Here is a 20,260-nt window from a genome sequence, read left to right on the forward strand (position 1 = left end):
ATATATTTGATACTTTAGGAGCTTTAATTTTGAATGTATAATTATGTAGATTTTATTCTAGATAAGTTATTTTTACATTTAGACAATAAATATTTATTGTAACTTCTAATGTTATGAACACCTGCATAAGAAATAAATTATATTATTAAATAATAGCTATTTTATTATTTATTATTTACTAACATTCAAGTAGGCTGATTGTTCAAAAGTGATTCTTGTAAAATATTAAGAATTAAAACGTGCAATTAAAGTTCATATTTTATTAATTGGAATTCATAAAAATTCAAATATAAATTGATCATACATTTTGTCAATTAGTTTTAAATAAAAAGCATATACTCGTACAATAAAATTAATTGAAATTTCTTAGGTCTAACCTACGGCTTACATTTATAATATTTATTTTCCACATATCCTATTTTATAGTATATATACAATCACTTATGTTAGATTCAATCACAAATAAAACTTCATAGTCTCTTTAGAAACTTTGAGATACTTTATATAAAAAATCATCGTTGTCTCTCGAATGATTGTTGTCTCTCGAATGATTGAAATTATTATTTGGCAATGCTACCACTTCAACTCGACCCGAGTTTAAAGAGTGATGACTTTGGGCATTAGATAAATTATTTGGATTTGTTCCTGCATGAGAAATGAATCGGATTCGGCAAAGGAGCCGCTTAGATAAGGATTCATAACATTGTTACTGTGTAGCATGGGGATACTGCAATGAGAATCTTTGTCCCCATCTGCTGATTGGTATGACGGACTATCGCCACTATTTCTTATGCCATCTGAAGTAACATTAGCTAATCTATTATCATCATTATTTTCCCCACGCGGATAATTTCTATTATAACTTGATTCCCCTAAATCAGAAGATGGTCGACTAGAGAGGGCTGATTCTGAGGCTGACCGGCGAAACATATTATGAACACCTTCGGTGAATGTTCCATGATTATTAGCTACTGGATTTAACAGTGGGGTGGTGTCATCAGCATCACTCTCGGAGGAGCTGCCGGAACGCGTGCGGGTTTCGTTACGGCCGAAAACTTTTCGTTTGCAAACTGGGCATACTCTCCGATTCTTGGTTAACCATGGATCAATGCATTTGCAGTGATATGCTGATATATAAATAACAACACTGTATTTATAAAAATATAGAGTATATACTGATAATAAAGGTTTTAAATGATGCATAATTTGGAATTTAAGGTCAATTAATAGATGCATATTGCCAGATATATATTTAATATTGAAGAGATTATTGTACTAAAAATAACTAATAATATTTGACTTACCATGAGAACAAGGCAGTATCCTCAATTTCTCCCCTTCAATATAATCATCTAAGCAAATAGCACAAGTTTCATATGCATCGCCTTTTGTAAATTTACATGTTGGAATTCTCTTCAGTGCACTAGAAGGTAATCTATGACGACGCAAACGTCTTCTTTCTCTTACACATTTTACTATCATAAATGCTACCATAATCAAAAAACACAAACCAACCACTATTGCAAATGGAAGCAATAAGTGTGTGTTAATGTTAAATGGCAAGTCAGAATTTATGATAAGAAAATAGTTCTCCTCATATTCATAATTGTAAATTATGATACGTCCTGTTTCTTCACCAACAAAACTGATGGGATCCGGATTCCTACTGGATTCTTAGCCGACATTGGCTCTGTATTAACATAGCATATGTAATATTATCAATAATCATTCAGTAAAAGCCCATGAATGATTTAACAGAATTTAAATTAATATAAATTTATATATTAAATCTTTAGCTAGATAGTCACAAGGTTTTAAGAATATAATTATATAACCAATACACTTTGTAGTATTTCATATATAATATTTTATAAATTAATATAATAATTTAAAAGTATCACGCATGAGCTCTTTTATATTTCATTATTTTATAATATGATGAAATACCTAAATCACTGCTATTAATATTATAAACAATTACAGCATCGTAATTTGCATTCTGAGCATTTCTCACCTTATCTTCAAATGAACAATTATATCTAAAAAACAAAATTATTATTAAAGAAAATAATCTAGTATTCAATGTACATTTGAAACTAGCACATTATATTTCTATTTATCTTAAAATTAAATATATAATTAATTAAATTGTGTCTGGATTATCCAAATATTCTACTTCACATTTACCTTGCTACTAATACTATCCACTTTCCAGTAAAATTATCAGTTACATTTGGAGGCCTACGCATTGGGGAGCACCCATCTGCTGGACTAGCGTGGGTTGCAAAGCCTCTCAAGCCATTTGTGGGAAGACTATCCCCAAAGTGAGCAGGCATACAACGAAACTCTTCAACAATCTTGAAATTGAAATAAGTTGATAAGTTGGGTAAATATGATAAAGAAGTAGTGGGAATTGTAACTAACTAACGTAAAGAAATGTATGAATCATTACATACTCATAACATAATTGAATTGCTATATATATATATTACGATAAATATTTAAAATTTATAATTGATATATAAAACAATGCAGTATAAAACAAAACAATGCGACTTACAATTCAGAACTTTTCTATCAAAATAAGATCAAAAACTTTGTTTTACAGCATAATTTGGAGGGTTACTTATATAAGGATTATATATATATATATATATATATATATATATATTATAAACCTAAATAGTATATAAAGATTAATATTTGACCAATAAACTAAGAATATAACTTCTGAAAACCATTTTGCATCCAAGTGAAAAATTGTAAACATATTTCATAGAAGATACATGAAATTTGTAGAAGAGTTTCTCATATACCTTCATGAGCAATCTAAATTATATATCGACATGGACTATGTATATATTTTCTATTTTAATTTATATAACTAATACTTGAAAAGCAGAAAGTTAAGATGAATACTACATGCTCAAGAATTTGTAAGTATATTATAGAATCTCTACGACTCTTTGAACCTACTTGTAATTTAATCGTAATAAATATTTTCTACATACCTGGTGCAATGGTCTAGGTCTGTAACGTGAATAATCAATTAATATCATAAATCAACCAACATAGAAGAATATGTCCAAAGTATGAGTTGCACTATAGCAAAAATATGCGCAATATGACATTATATAAACTCGATTATTTTTGATCGCACTTTAGTATTTCTGTACATATTTAAAACGTTTTAATATCACATATTCTGTACACAGTCACAATATTCGATCAAAATTTTCTCAGATACGTACATGCTAAATTTACGACAAAAACAAGAAACACACAAGGTCGGTAATCAAAACAGTGTTGCCAGCAGAAATAAAAGATATTGCTCGCGGAATGTCAAACTTTAGCGGATTATTCAAATTTCATAATTGTCTGTAACGTGAATAATCAATTAATATCATAAATCAACCAACATAGAAGGATATGTCCAAAGTATGAGTTGCACTATAGCAAAAATATGCGCAATATGACATTATATAAACTCGATTATTTTTGATCGCACTTTAGTATTTCTGTACATATTTAAAACGTTTCAATATCACATATTCTGTACACAGTCACAATATTCGATCAAAATTTTCTCAGATACGTACATGCTAAATTTACGACAAAAACAAGAAACACACAAGGTCGGTAATCAAAACAGTGTTGCCAGCAGAAATAAAAGATATTGCACGCGGAATGTCAAACTTTAGCGGATTATTCAAATTTCATAATTATGTATTAATAATTGTGATTTCATAACTAGCCATTTATATTAATATTATTAATATTGTTATATTATATTATATTATTATTATATTATTATTATTACATTATTATTATTATTATTATTATTACATTATTATTATAATTATTATTATATTACCATTATTATCTTATTATTTCTAATATTGATTATTTTGTTATATTTATTATTATTTGTCACTTATTGTTTTATTCCACTCTATTGTTTTTCTAGTATTATTTTTATTATTCACTAATTTTATTTACTAATTTTATTATTATTATTATTGTTTTCTAGTATTATTTTATTATTCACTAATTTTATTTATTAATTTTCTTATTATCATTTGCTTTTATTTTATATTAAGTCATCATATTACGGATATCATTTTATTGAAAATACTATCCTTTATTTAGTATTCTATTCTGTTATATTTATCTTATTGTTAATTAATGTTAATTTTACTATTATTATTATTTGCTTTTATTTTATATTAAATCATCATATTACGGATATCATTTTATTGAAAATACTATCCTTTATTTAGTACTCATTTTGTTTATAATTATGTTATTGTTAATTAATGTTACTTAGATTTTACATTATTTAGCAGTTGTAACAGATATTGCAATGAAAAAAATTGTCCATGAATATTTTTTCAATAAATATATATTTCATAGAAATTTCATAGAAAAACAATAATATTAAAAATAGTAATAAAAAAACCCTTACAATTTTGTATCCTAATATAACAGTGTTTTTCATTACTTTTATTATTATTATTGTTGTTTTTCTATGAAATTTCTTACATATTATTTGTTTAGTTCTAATTGATATAGTTATATTGATTGCCACTAAATGAAGGCTGAGATGCTAGCTAAAACTTATATATTTTAAGTAAACTTCTAAAAACTCTCATACTATTTTTATTTATGTAACGCCCGACTTTTAAACTTAAATTAAATATATATATATATATATATATATATATATATATTATATCTAAGGTGTCTGGTCATATTTTCTAAAGCCCTTTCATCTCTTATTTATTTTACTTGTAATGTTACAAAAAATGGTATTATTAAATTTGCTTTTATCCTTTCAAACCTCTAATTTGTAATTTAGTTACACTTATTATTATCACTATTTATGACACACTTTTAAACATTTATTAACTGTATATATAACTGCATCAATAAGAAAAATTATGATTCTCAAATTTTATGAACTATAATTTCATTTTTAATATAATAAAGATAAAAGTATTCATTTATGTGAATGAGTAAATAAATGTAGATATAATACTTATTATTTTAACAATTTATGTCGCGTTATAAAATTAATTAACTATTTTAAATATTTATTTAAACCATTACACATATATGTTGCTATAGTATGGATGATATGTAGCGCAGAGCGTGAGAAAGATTAAAACTGCACCGGGGTCAGAGTTTATTGTCGTATTTTTTTTAAATTTATCACAAAAGATTATATCATATTTGTAAATATTATTTTGACAGTTAAAAAAAAAAAAATTCATGCTATAATGGACCGTAGTTTCACACAACTTAAGATAAATAAATTCGAACAAACTAGTTGAAATTGAAATATATGTACTGAACACTATTTATTTATGTATTTATTTATTTATTATTTATATGGACTATACTTTCACACATGTTAAGATAAATAAATTCGAACAAATTAGTTGCAATTAATATATACATATATATATATATATATATATATATATGTACTAAACCAATTATAATCAATGAAAAACTTGTGAAATTTGTTACTAAAAGACACTATAAAATATATAAATCCTATGGACCACATATTGAACTAGCAAAAATGATTTTAATTCCTAGTCTGCGACTAATATATGATATTGATGCTAAGCTTTAACGCTTTTTGATTGATAATAAAGTAACAATTTTTATCTCTTAAATATAGTTTTATAATAATATAATTTTAATTTTTTTTTTAATATTCATACTCTAACAACTTGAATTTTTAGCCCCATACATACATAGACCTTATAATTATGTATTATAAGGTCTATAGCCTCCATATGATATATATGTAAATATATTTTAGAGTGGTCCTTATTATGAACATTTTCGAATTTCGTTGCTCCCAAGGGCTCAAATGGTTTCAAATTGATAAAAAACAATTCTCTGAAAGTTTTAACTCTAAACATTAACTTTCAGATAGTACGCAATTCAATCAAACTGTGTATGGAAATATAGAAATTTTTTTTGAAAAGTAAAAAAAAAATTTAGGTATAACTTAGCTTATCTAGGTAAGAATTTGGGTCATTTTTTATTGAAAATTCGACGCTCTGCAAAATTTTTGAAAAAATTTTCATGCTATTTCCATACAAAACAAATTTATAAATGATTTGCAAATAGCGTTCAAATTTATTTAAACATTACTATTATAATTAAAATGTGTTTATTTTCTATTAAATATTGTAATTTTTTATAAAATATATATATCTTACATTGAGAAACTGTGATGCTAATCATAAGTACAATATGCACTATAAAAAATATGTACAACTTTTAAAAATAATATTTACAGCCATTTTTAAAGCTTACTATAATACGATTCATGGACGACGCATGATTTATTTATATCACCAACAGTTCTGCAACCTGAAACAAAAGATATGCAAATTAAATTCACAATAATATTTACAAATTGTGCAGCCAATGATAGGCAAATGCATTTGTGTTTCAAAATATCACATATGTTCTATGATATGGTATTAAATACCATATGTACAACAACTGTTGTATTGAATTTCATATGTGTTCTTAAAGTATATGAAGTCAAAATAAGATATATATGAGACAACATAAGTTGAATTACATAATGACAACATATGTTTATTAACTTCCCGAAGGAGAAGTTTATGTTTTCATCAAAAAATCCGATTCTCTAATTTTATGTTTTCTCGACGTTTCAAGCCATTCTGAATCGAATGAGACCAAATTTGGAAAAAGTATGTGTGTGTGTGTATGTGTGTGTGTGTGTATGTGTGTGTGTGTGTATGTGTGTGTGAACAGATTTTTTGCCGTAAATCGACGTTTTCTCGAAAACGGCTGGGCCGATTTCAAAAATTTAAAAGCTCTTCGATGTATCTCGACGAGGACTATCGTTTGTCAGTTTTGTGGGACGATCGGCCGAGACGTTTCTTTACAAATAGCAGAAAAGTGAAAAATTTTCGTGCACGTTTTTAGCCCGCAATTCTGAACCTTAAGAAAATTCAAAACCGTTAGAAAGATATTGATTAGAAAGATATTGATCGGGAATCGTGCTGATTAGTTTTTGGTAGAGATCGGCCGGGCCCGTTTTCTTGTAATAAAGTTTAAAAAAAAAAATTTTCGACGATTTTCATGATTATTTTTTTTGACGGAGATACCTAGTCTTCTAGATCATACAAAATTTACGGCCCTACGACAACTGGTTCAGCTTGAAAATTAGTCAAAGTTTGCAAAAATTGGTATTGTTTTTTTGGCATTTGTCAAAATGTAGACTTGTGATCGACGTTTTCTCAAAAACCCTGAACCGATTTTGAAAATTTAAAACCATTTGATGTATTTCGGTGGGGACTATCGTTTGTCAGTTTTGTGCGACGATCTGCAAGCGTTTTCTTTGCAATTTGAAAAAAAGTGTTAAACTTTTCGTCCACATTTAAGCTCATCCTACCGAACCGATTTTAAAAATCAAAAACTGTTCGAAAGATATCATTTGGGAATGATGCTGATTAATTTTTAGGTGAAAATCTACCGAGCCGTTTTCTCGTAATTAACTGTTGAAAAAAAGTGTTAAATTTTCGTCCACATTTAAGCTAATTCCTCCTACCGAACCGATTTTAAAAAATCAAAAACTGTTCGAAATATCATTTGGGAATGATGCTGATTAATTTTAGGTGAAAATCTACCGAGCCGTTTTCTTGTAATTAACTGTTGAAAAAAAGTGTTAAATTTTCGTCCACATTTAAGCTCATCCTACCGAACCGATTTTAAAAAATCAAAAACTGTTCGAAAGATATCATTTGGGAATGATGCTGATTAATTTTAGGTGAAAATCTACCGAGCCGTTTTCTCGTAATTAACTGTTGAAAAAAAGTGTTAAATTTTCGTCCACATTTAAGCTCATCCTACCGAACCGATTTAAAAAAATCAAAAACTGTTCGAAAGATATCATTTAGGAATGATGCTGATTAATTTTAGGTAAAAATCTACCGAGCCGTTTTCTTGTAATTAACTGTTGAAAAAAATTGTGTTAAATTTTCGTCCACATTTAAGCTCATCCTACCGAACCGATTTTGAAAAAATCAAAAACTGTTCGAAAGATATCATTTGGGAATGATGCTGATTAATTTAGGTGAAAATCTACCGAGCCGTTTTCTTGTAATTAACTGTTTGAAAAAAGTGTTAAATTTTCGTCCACATTTAAGCTCATCCTACCGAACCGATTTTAAAAAATCAAAAACTGTTCGAAAGATATCATTTGGGAATGATGCTGATTAATTTTAGGTGAAAATCTACCGAGCCGTTTTCTTGTAATTAACTGTTGAAAAAAAGTGTTAAATTTTCGTCCACATTTAAGCTCATCCTACCGAACCGATTTTAAAAAATCAAAAACTGTTCGAAAGATATCATTTGGGAATGATGCTGATTAATTTTAGGTGAAAATCTACCGAGCCGTTTTGTTGTAATTAACTGTTGAAAAAAAGTGTTAAATTTTCGTCCACATTTAAGCTCATCCTACCGAACCGATTTTAAAAAATCAAAAACTGTTCGAAAGATATCATTTGGGAATGATGCTTATTAATTTTAGGTGAAAATCTACCGAGCCGTTTTCTTGTAATTAACTGTTGAAAAAAAGTGTTAAATTTTCGTCCACATTTAAACTCATCCTACCGAACCGATTTAAAAAATCAAAAACTGTTCGAAAGATATCATTTGGGAATGATGCTGATTAATTTTAGGTGAAAATCTACCGAGCCGTTTTCTTGTAATTAACTGTTGAAAAAAAGTGTTAAATTTTCGTCCACATTTAAGCTCATCCTACCGAACCGATTTTAAAAAATCAAAAACTGTTCGAAAGATATCATTTGGGAATGATGCTGATTAATTTTAGGTGAAAATCTACCGAGCCGTTTTCTTGTAATTAACTGTTGAAAAAAAGTGTTTAAAATTTTCGTCCACATTTAAGCTCATCCTACCGAACCGATTTTAAAAAATCAAAAACTGTTCGAAAGATATCATTTGGGAATGATGCTGATTAATTTTAGGTGAAAATCTACCGAGCCGTTTTCTTGTAATTAACTGTTGAAAAAAAGTGTTAAATTTTCGTCCACATTTAAGCTCATCCTACCGAACCGATTTTAAAAATCAAAAAACTGTTCGAAAGATATCATTTGGGAATGATGCTGATTAATTTTAGGTGAAAATCTACCGAGCCGTTTTCTTGTAATTAACTGTTGAAAAAAAGTGTTAAATTTTCGTCCACATTTAAACTCATCCTACCGAACCGATTTTAAAAAATCAAAAACTGTTCGAAAGATATCATTTGGGAATGATGCTGATTAATTTTAGGTGAAAATCTACCGAGCCGTTTTCTTGTAATTAACTGTTGAAAAAAGTGTTAAATTTTCGTCCACATTTAAGCTCATCCTACCGAACCGATTTTAAAAAATCAAAAACTGTTCGAAAGATATCATTTGGGAATGATGCTGATTAATTTTAGGTGAAAATCTACCGAGCCGTTTTCTTGTAATTAACTGTTGAAAAAAAATTTAAGCCGATTTTCATGGCACTTTTTTTGGCGATATACATCATGGTCTTATAGAACTTACTGTAATATTATGGCCTTACGACAAGTAGTTTAATTTTACAAATTCGTCAAAGTTTGCTAAAATTATTATCGTTTTTTTTCAAAGTAGGATTGATAAAGAATATTATTTACACTTTTTTTTTATTAAGTCGATTATTTACACATATCGGGAAGTTCATGTAACTTGCCTCAAGGCTAAATACCAAACCAACTAGTTTGCAACTTTTTTTATTTAGTCTCGAAGGTAAGTTTAAAAGTTCAGGAGTCATTCTGAATCGTTTGAGACCAAATATTTAAAACCTATATATACATAGTAGACTCGCCGCTGGTTGCTACTATCTTCTGGTTTATATTGTAAGATATTTATTGTTAGCAATTTCTGCTTAATGCTAATGCTCATGTAAAACAGATTGCAGAATAAATTAAATATAAAAAAAATATTTAAAACCTTATCGATAAAACTCGATAAGGACTAGGACTAGTTTAGAAATTCAGGAGTCATTCTGAATCGTCTAAGACCATATATTTAATATAGTGAGAGAAACCTCGATAAGGACTTGGGTTGATTAGTTTTCCAAGACGATGGGCAAGGCCGAGACGTTTCTTTAGGATTAGTAGAAAATTCAAGTGTCATAAAATAAAAATAGAAAATTCAAATCCTGAAGTAAAAGGTTGAAAATTTTATCTAATAAACTAAATTTTTATTTTTTTGAAGTCGATTATCTACGCATGTATCAGGAGTTTCAAGAAACTTCCTTTAGACAAATACCAATTAAACCTAGTTTTATTATGATTCGTTCTACATTTTCCTTTCTAAATAAAAAATAGAGTCCAATGATCATGTTAAGGAATTATTTATTGTTTATAGGTATGAATTATTTATTGTTTATAGCTAGGAATAATTTATTGTTTATAGATAGGAATAATTTATTGTTTATACATATGCATTCGTTAATGGCTCTTGTTATAATTCCGCTTATATTTTATATGCATGCTCTCTAATAATTATATTAATCAATTTATAAACAATATAAATATGTGATAAGTTTATGCAACAATCATTTGCAAATCCAGAACAGTTAGTACACAAAGCTAATAATGACAAGTGCAGTGGTTTTCTGTTTATTATTTTGTGTATTACCAACAAGTATGTTAATTATATTTTATCAAAAAATAAAATTAATTGTTATTATTAATGAGGAAACATGTAAAAATTGTATATATTTTTTTAGATCTTAAAACGGTTATGTTTCAGTTTATTGTAAATATTTTATTGAGCTCGTTTGAAGATAAGTACGTCATACTTATTTGTAAATAAATCTTTGTACTGACTAGAAATCTATGAGAAGTCAAATATTTACCGAAGGCATTTACATGCATTGCAAAAGAAAATCATTTTGAATATTGTTTCAGAATATTTTAAGATTTTTAAACCTTAAATTTGGGTTTGAGCATTACATCAATGAGTAGTTGATAAATGGTAGGAATCAATGGAAGGTAAAAAATTGAGGGCACATTTTCAGTGTCCTTAAAGTAATTTTTTTGGGAAACAATATCAACAACTTTTCAGAATGACAGTAATTTTTAGTGATATCTACCGGTTCAATTTATGCAATATGACAATAGTAAAAACCTTTCACCTAAAATGGCATAAAATACGTGAAAGTACATTAGCAACCTGTTGGTTTACAAAAAATGCTCTACCAGCTTGATTAGTCATTTCTAAACCGTTTTTCCTCATATGGCACGAAATTTGTGAAAGTATTTTAAACAATTCAACATAGAATAATCTACTTCGACTGTTTACTTCATTCAATTAACACATAACCAAATCATTTACATTAAAACACATTTTCATTTGAATAGATTACGTCAGAATAGTACTATGTACGACCTTGCAAAACATCTTCATTGTTAAATTACATCGCATGTATACATGACTATAAATGGAAGAGTGGAAAATATTCAACCCATTTGGAAGAATCAATTTCAATCATCTCATATGGAAAATATAGGCAGAGATAAAAAAACTTATCTAGGGTTTGACTTATGGACAATGGACAAAATTGTTAAATTGCCATTATTTATTTGTTGCACTCATGAAAATCCTTACAAACTTTAGCTAGAATCAAGTTGTTCAACTTGGCAACGATTGTATAAGTTTTTTTTATAAGTAATGAATGATGCCCAAGACTTCATATAAAATGGTATATATAGGGCTGCATTTGAATATGCAACCTTGCAGTTGCCAGACCCAGACATTTACCAACTTGAATTATGTATTTCCATACTATTCCAATATTCTATTAGTAATTATTAAAATATTAATCTAATATTTTTACATAATTCCAGGTTTGGGGTCAGATGAGAAATTAGATTCACCAGACGATACTTGCCCATCCGACCACCAATACATATATCATGGTGGCAAAGAAGGAACAGTAAACTTGGACTGTGGATTTCAGGTGATTAATACCAGCAGCTCTTTTATATTTTATTTTAATTAATATATTAATATACGACCGACATTTATATACGCACTACAATCATTCCAATCGAATGAATCATTATGAATCAAATAGGAAATATTAATCGGTTAAAATTATTGCTCATGAATAAACAATGTATTTGATAATCGCAATAATCATAAGCACTGTACTAAATCATTTGCTATAGATATACATATTTTGATTTAATTCCAAATTTTTACAAAAAAACATTTTTTTATGACTTTTAAAACAAATAAAAATTTTCTTTTGTACTTATTGAAGAGCTAAATTTACCATTTGCAAAAACTTACAAGTGGAAAACTGATTCACAAAATACAAATATCCGCACAGAACCAATATAGGCATTTTAGATAAAACATGATATCAGCATGTGCAGTTTACACTTGGAATTCAAGTCATTCTGTATTAGTATAAATAAACTATATCGCATATTTAAATATGTATGTTCAGGTTAAATAAATAGAGAAACTAATGAACTGGCGCATATTTATATGAATATAACACCTCAAATACCGCAAACAAATTATTGAAATGTTTATGCATTATATCATATGTACTGCATACAAATTATTGTGCAATTACAGAGCATCGATATAAATTATCCAATACCATCAGGAATTTTGCGGTTGATGTTCACAGTTAGTTTAGTTTCAGTAATCGTGATAATTTAGAAATTGAAACATTAAAAAATTAAAAAATGCTTAAAAATTAGTAGGATCTCTTTACAAAGTCAAAGCCAATATATTTTACTATAATTCTTAATTTCTGAAATAAAATTTAAGTCATTTATATTTTTCATCAGCTACATTCCTTTTCAGGATATGGGCATAAATGCAAGTCAATTTGCAGTTTGCGACGTATCAGCAGAAACTTTACACATATTGGATTTGCCAATATGCCAACAAATTAAAAGCATTATGTTACTTACGACGAATGACTCGTAAGTAAAATATTTAATAATAAGATACACATATCTATAATAAAATAAATATCAAATCATCTATACATATATACATTCATATATACATTTCTGATACAACCCTTAATTCATTTTTACACAAAACTCGTACTTGGTATATCAGATTAATTGCTCTAATTGCAAACTTTTTTTTATATCGGAGAAACTAGCCAAAACCTGAGTAAACGTCATCACATAAAAATAACTCAAAAATTCCCAAACAATTCAAAACGATGTTAAATGAGCATATTATTATTTTAAACCAATATAAATAAAGAAATAAAAAAAGATTCGCTGAGGGGTTGTTTCTGCAATTGCATAACAACAGGGTCATAAACAAACGATTCGACAATACAGTCCTGAACAAAACAAACACGTGGTTCCTAAATAGCGTGTCAAAATTTCTTAAAAATGTCTAAGATCCCATCGCTTTTTAAATGTTCCGTAAAATTTGAACACATGTTAAAAACTGTTTTAAGAAAAATGTGACATTTCTATCTTAAACTCCGAATCGTTTAATATTTCTGAAATTAAGTAAATTACAAAACAATCTATATATATATATATATATATATATATATATATATATATCTGATCCTGAAAGTTGCAAAGCAAATATATGTTTTTTTCCAAATAATTTAATATTTTTGAAACGCTGTCTTGACAAAATAATAAAGCACAAAGCATTGATAAATAAATTATCTGTTACCATTGACATAGGCTCGCATACCAGTATTATTGTCTGCGATAAAATAAAAACGAAAGCGTATATAAAAGTTGAACTAATGAATGGCTGTGACAATAATTGAGAAAGTGTATTTGTAGGGCAGAGTACGATAGGGGACATCAGTCCGGCTACAGTATGAGAGTGCCGGACGTTGCCCCCCAGAGATCAGCGATAGAAAAGTATTTTCGAAGACAAACTTGGGTCCTGGCATTGGAGGATGGAGTCGTTCTGGTTTGCGGATACATGAAACATAAGTATATTCTAAAAGAAGGTAAATGATCAAAAATTATCTTGAATTTGTTAGAAGACTCATCTTATATTATGTATATTATGTATTTGTTGCAGTTCTAATTACAATCACTGATTTGTTACTAAGTTATAATGAAAGAAAATATATTTATTTTTATTGGTTATTTACATGTTGTTAAGCGGACTTTACTTTTTGAAGTGAACAACCAGTTCAATTAAAATACTCCGCTACCCCCTCTACCAGGGGTAGCAACCATTCCGTGTAAAGATTAATGCCCTGAAGTTTTGTCACCTTCATGGCCAATATAATAAAACGAAAAGACGTCCGAACATGCCGGCCGCCTTGAAAAGCGGTATACATATTTATTAATATTTACAATTATTTCTAGGTACTAAAAATACACCTGATGTTTGGAGGTGAAGGGGAGTAATTTTAAGATCAACACGTATTATAGAGAAGAAAGGGGGTGGTCTTAGAAATCGATCACGTGATTAATATACGGCCCCTAGTCGACTCAATCAACAAAAAATCAATATTTTCATTTATAATAAGTGATTTATAACTGTTCCAAGTTGCTATAACGTTACAAACTTTTGCGCCTTATTAAATTTTGCACACATACTTTTTCCAATTTTGATGTCAAACGATTCAGAAGAACTTGAAACTTTGAAAAACCATAAAGTTAGCAAATCGGATTTTATAGAAAAGCTTAAACTTCTTTTCTCGGAAAGTTATTAAAAACATATAGTTTTATTAATTAATTAATCAATCAATCAAGTTCTTAAATCTAAATAGAATGTATATAGTCGATTAGCGTTAATGAAAAAATAAACATAAATCATAACAATTATAAAAAATAAACAATTTCATTTAGATATGTGTTAAATATATCCGAATATTTTAAGAAAAAATATCTAACATCTAATGAAACATTATGTAACTTTATAGGCCTATTCATATCCTCCCATTATATTGATTTTCAAATTACACCTATTCAATTTATTTTGAAAATTAAATATAATAATTATTCAAGAACAAATAATTTAAGTTCGTTCAGCTAACTAATTTTTTTTATTAAAAACTTATTATTATTTATATTTTTGTTCTGTGAACCGTAGCATGATACTACAAAATTTATATGCATTTACAAACAGATGATTCATGCTGCAATTTCTAAGTGTGTTTAATTGAAAATGTCTCACAAATTAAAAGCTCAAACGATAGCAACAAGACTAAAATTAATTGGAATAACTATAGTTATCAAACCAAAATAGAATTTGCAAACCTCGTAATAAGTTTTTCACCCAATATCAAAAACACTAAATGAATATACCAACTGAGCAAAGTCAATTTATTAGGGTCACGTATTGCTAAAGAGTGTAATTTTTATTATATATTTAAGTTAATTTTTAATCAATATATTGACTTATTAACTATTATGACAATTTATGTCGATAAAAATCATTTATTATATTTCAGGTGCTATATCACGATGTTTTGGTCGTCACCTCGATCCAAATCAATTTTTAATTGAGCAAGATAAAATACAAGTAGGAAGAGCAGGACAAATATTTTTTTATTATTACTTTGTTAACAATAATGACTTGAGTGTTCGTAAGTAAACATTTAACAAATATTCAACAATATTATTAACTGCAAATATAATAGACAATCAAATGTTTAGAGGAAACTTTATTGGTTGATGGTGTTATGGACCCCAAGCCTATATTTTTTAAAAAGACTTGGTATGTTTCGCCTCTTGGAGGATTCTATGTGAGCATTTTTTTTTTAAATTAGATATTAATTATCAATAACAAGAATTACACGCCTATAAATATTTTATACAAAATTATAACACTAATGATATAATGACATCGTGACTACCAGCTTAATTTTTTAATCAAATATTATCATTTCTCATGCTTTGATTATGTGATATCTCCAAATACGACCGAGACGATGTTTATAAATTACATCACGCACATTGCATATATAATATCAATGTTATTATTTAAGAGATAAAAATGATATTTTAAGAATTCAATTTATAAATATCTCAAAACTTGAGATACTCAAAAATTGAGAACTTTGTCTAATTCTTTCAGATTAACTGTGTAGGCGTAACAAAAGGCGATATTTTCGATCATTCATTTCTCAGACACGAATGGCACTTTGTTGAAAAAAGTAAATATGCCAGATGTAATGGATTTAATATTTTGATTGATCAACCAAGACATGGTGATACTGCCTGGATGATTAAACCAAGTTTATAGTATGTATAAAAATAAAAAAAAAATAAAAACATCGAAAATACTTAATTTACCAAACAATCCTAAAATCTTCTATGTATCAAATCCAGTTGCAACTTTAATTGACTAAATCGTACTTGTTCGTTTTTTCATGTATCTCAGTTTTCTTCTTTAATTGAATAAACTATATAATTTATGTTAATGCTGTCATAGAGGCTTGTGATTTTACACCAAAAATTAGAAACTAGTTTGATACGTTACTCAGGAAAAAAAGTTTAAAAATTAATCAGTTTAAAAAACATCGATAATTCATGAAAAAGTTCACCATCATGCTAAAGCATTTTATACTAATATTTTGTAATTATTTACAAACGTTTATTTTATCAAAGTTCTGTAGATAATGATTTATAATATTTATTTCATATTCTTGTTAGTGTTGAAGGTCGAGAAGGAATAGTTTTAGACTATTTTAGAAACAATTCATCCTCAGCACCTCCGATTTTTGTTTCTGCTAAGGGTAAGTACCACATATTAAATTGAATTTTTGGCTTAATCAAAATATTATAGTTTAACTGATTGAAATTATTTATAAATTTTAATTAAAATTTTGTTTATCACAGATGATATGATGATGAAATGCGGAAGTTTCACTTATAGTGTCCGAAAAAATGAAGTCGTATCATGCAATCGTTTGCAATTTGTTAGTAATGGAGGTAATTTATTTTTTATCACAAGAAAAATAATAAATGTATATGTAAAAATAATATAAACTTTACTATTACTCTATATCGAACATGTGTAATGAAGTTATAGGTATAGTATGCATAAAAATTTGTATGGAGAGGTCAACTCTTTTAAATCAATGTCACGTCAAGATTAGTTTTATCTATATTAAACTGAACATTCATTTTTAAAATTTCAATATATTTTGTTTTTTAGACAAACACAACATTATAGAAGGCGTCGAAGGAGTAACTTATTACTATCCTCTTGAGATACATTCAGACGTCGCCAATAATTATAATGCCAATCATACCGATAAATATATATCCCTTGACTTTTTAAATTTTGGAAAGCATTTTGGAGGTATGTTTTTTTCAAGGTATAAATAAAATTATTTTAAATCAGTGTAATATATAAATTTTTAACTTCCAGTTCAAGAAGGCTTAGTTCTTCGATTAGTTCGCAGTAAGTTCTATAATGATTTATAATAATTTGAATAACAATTATTTATTGCGTTTATTTATTTAGCAAATTTGCCAGAAAAAGATTCTAAACTTACTACACTGTCTAAGCTCAGCCCGGAAACAGAAGTTAAATTAAAATATTTGACACAACAACGTGTCACATGGGAAGCTTATACATAAGCAGTAAAAAAAAATCTAATTACTATTATTATAAAAGCATTTAAATATGAATAAATTCGTACCTGAAATAGCCATTGATACGTCCAATTCATTTTTTAAAATACCCAGAATGTTTTCCACTCCTTTTTGTCCTCCGAGAGCAAGACCCCAGAGAGCAGGACGTCCAAAAAATACCTAGAAAAAGATAAATCAAATTTTGAAAATAATCATAAAAGTATAATATTAATTAGGATGCATAATTTCGGCAATACGTTCTTTATAACTAGAGTTATATTTTGAATAAGTTCTATATAATATTAAAAATGAAAAATTTTAATTTACAAAAATTTACAAAATTAGGTCCTCAAAAATAAAATACATTTTTTTGTCAAAACGTGATGACTGATTTGATTATTAGCAGCGTGATATTAATTTATTATATAAAAACTAGTTTAATAATTATATAATTTAAAATTCTCTTATTAAACTAGTTTAATAATTTAATAATTATAATGAATGAAAATTCCAAATATGTTTTGAAATATACAAGAGCTCAAAATTTTGCTTTATAATTGTTTAAGCATTTTATCAGTTATCGCAAGTAATTAGAGGTAATTAACAAGCGGCATTGATTTTATCAAACGTGGGAATATAAAACTCTTGACATTGAATAATGAATTGATTAGAAAATAAATTCTCAAGATAATATTCATATACTAATAATATTTACCATTTTTGCGCCTAATGCAAGTGCTTTGAAAATATCTTCTCCTTGTCGAATTCCTCCGTCCATAATAACAGTTGTTTTATGACCCACAGCACGAGCAATTTCTGGTAAAGCTTCTATCTAAAATTATTAAATAAATAATAATTAACACAATTCAGAAAATACTAATAACATATTTTAGAGAAGTTCATCATCATTACCAAATCAACTATTGCATTATTGAAATATAAATTATTGTAATCTTTTTTCAGAAATAATTGTTTCTAATTAAATTACTGCTATTTTGCATCTAATTGCAATATGTAATTAATTACCGAAGCTGGCACGCCATCCAGTTGTCTCGCTCCATGATTAGAGACCACAACGCCTTGTACTCCGATTTCAACTGCTTTTATGGCATCTTCAGCAGTTAGTAAACCTTTTACCAAAACCGGCAGTTTAGTAATACTGAAAAAAATATATTTATTATGATAGAGCAATTTCAGTTCTCAGTTTGAATTTTCCTGGTCTACCTAATTAACCACTTGACATCATCCCACGTTAGGGTTCCATCAAACTGTTTTGTTACGTAGTCGGTCAACCCTGAGGAATCACGTTCGATGGTAATATCTGTGGATTTTTGGCCCTCGAAATTGCCTAATCTGTAAAATTAACAAAATATAATAGAATTTGTTGGTTACATCGCAATGTTAGAGAATAAAGCTGTTATTTTATATTAAGGGGCACAACTAATGTAACTGCCTAAAAAAAGGTGATTTTTGGGAATTTATATTAAAAAAACTACTTTATCAATCATTTCAAAATTTTAGGAATATATTTATACATGTTTTAATAATACATAGTAAATTTTTGAAGAAACAAATTAAATCTTTTTTAAGTTATTGTCGATCTCCAACGGCGCGACAAAAAAAGGCCCTTCACTGCTGCAGTGATTCCGGCCTTCTACGTGGATGAAATTAAAAAAAAAAAATCTCGTTAAACTAGATAATATTGTCTGTAAAATGAACTATGATAAAGAAAAAAAATCAAAAATTGACAAAATGACGGCGTTTTTTTTAAAAAAAAAGTCGAAAAGTTACCCAAAATTTTGGTCGTTTTTGGACTGCCAAAATTCGATTTTTGATCCGATCAAAAAATAGTTCATTTTGCGGAGATCTATATATAGAACATGTAAAAAAAAATTGATAGTGATCGGATCTTTTTTTTTCAGTAATCACTGCAGCAAATTCGGAAAATGCTGTTTCGAGAAAAACGCGTTTAAAGATAAAATGATCGTTATATTATATTCTATATATATATACTCTTTAAATGGCTGTGACTCAAAAACTATTTAAGATATCGAATTAAAATTTTGGTATGTTATTTTTAAAGGTATAACCTATCGAAATATGAAAATTGAAAATTCGAATTTTTGAAAATTTCACACTAGTTGTGCCCCTTAAATTTCTATCCAGTATATAAAATTTATTATCTTGAATTATTCATACTTTGGACCATAATCAGTTGCAATTGATTTGATATGACGTAGATACCATATTGAAATGCAAAACAAATACTTTATCTCAAGAAGGAATTCCAAAGATAAATATCAAATATGATTAGAATGCATATTATTCAATTCAAAGTATCATTGAATTATATAAAATTCGAACCTTATTAAATTGTATACTTTGCCTACTTTGCAGAGAGCATTACCCTAAGGATTTTTGACACATAGAAAATATGATAAGCTTCAAAAGTCTTATAATAACTCTTCTGTTCCTTACTTTAAATGTGAGGGCAGTTTAAATTTATTTCTTATATCGGCTCGTCTGAGACCAAATACTGGTGCGTCTACTGTTAGTACCAAAGCCCTAAAACCGCACGCTTCAGCTCTTCTTACAAGATCAATTGTTAGTTGTCTAAAA

General features: G+C 27.6%; 2 protein-coding genes across 2 annotated transcripts in view; both read right to left on the reverse strand.

Annotated features, from left to right (window-relative positions):
• Positions 1-597: 597 nt before the first annotated feature.
• LOC113370153 (E3 ubiquitin-protein ligase RNF13-like) lies at positions 598-6,323 on the reverse strand. The gene is given in 6 exon segments (XM_026610822.1): positions 598-1,127; positions 1,305-1,646; positions 1,649-1,690; positions 1,948-2,039; positions 2,188-2,357; positions 6,318-6,323. Coding segments are annotated over 6 exon segments (1,182 nt in total).
• A 2-nt stretch (positions 6,324-6,325) lies between these two features.
• The window catches only part of LOC113370154 (peroxisomal (S)-2-hydroxy-acid oxidase GLO4-like), a 16,560-nt gene continuing 2,625 nt past the window's right edge, over positions 6,326-20,260 (reverse strand). The window contains exons 2-7 of the mRNA XM_026610823.1: positions 20,120-20,254; positions 18,866-18,994; positions 18,668-18,800; positions 18,357-18,473; positions 17,710-17,821; positions 6,326-6,393 (exon numbers count right to left, since the gene is read on the reverse strand). Coding sequence (XP_026466608.1) covers positions 6,326-6,393; positions 17,710-17,821; positions 18,357-18,473; positions 18,668-18,800; positions 18,866-18,994; positions 20,120-20,254 — 694 coding nt within the window. The remainder of the gene's footprint in view (positions 6,394-17,709; positions 17,822-18,356; positions 18,474-18,667; positions 18,801-18,865; positions 18,995-20,119; positions 20,255-20,260) is intronic.

The sequence above is a fragment of the Ctenocephalides felis genome, unplaced genomic scaffold (genome assembly GCF_003426905.1).
Source record: "Ctenocephalides felis isolate EL2017-DRISC unplaced genomic scaffold, ASM342690v1 CF-g0.4_SCAFFOLD_01492, whole genome shotgun sequence".
In the NCBI taxonomy this organism is placed as follows: Eukaryota; Metazoa; Arthropoda; class Insecta; order Siphonaptera; family Pulicidae; genus Ctenocephalides; species Ctenocephalides felis.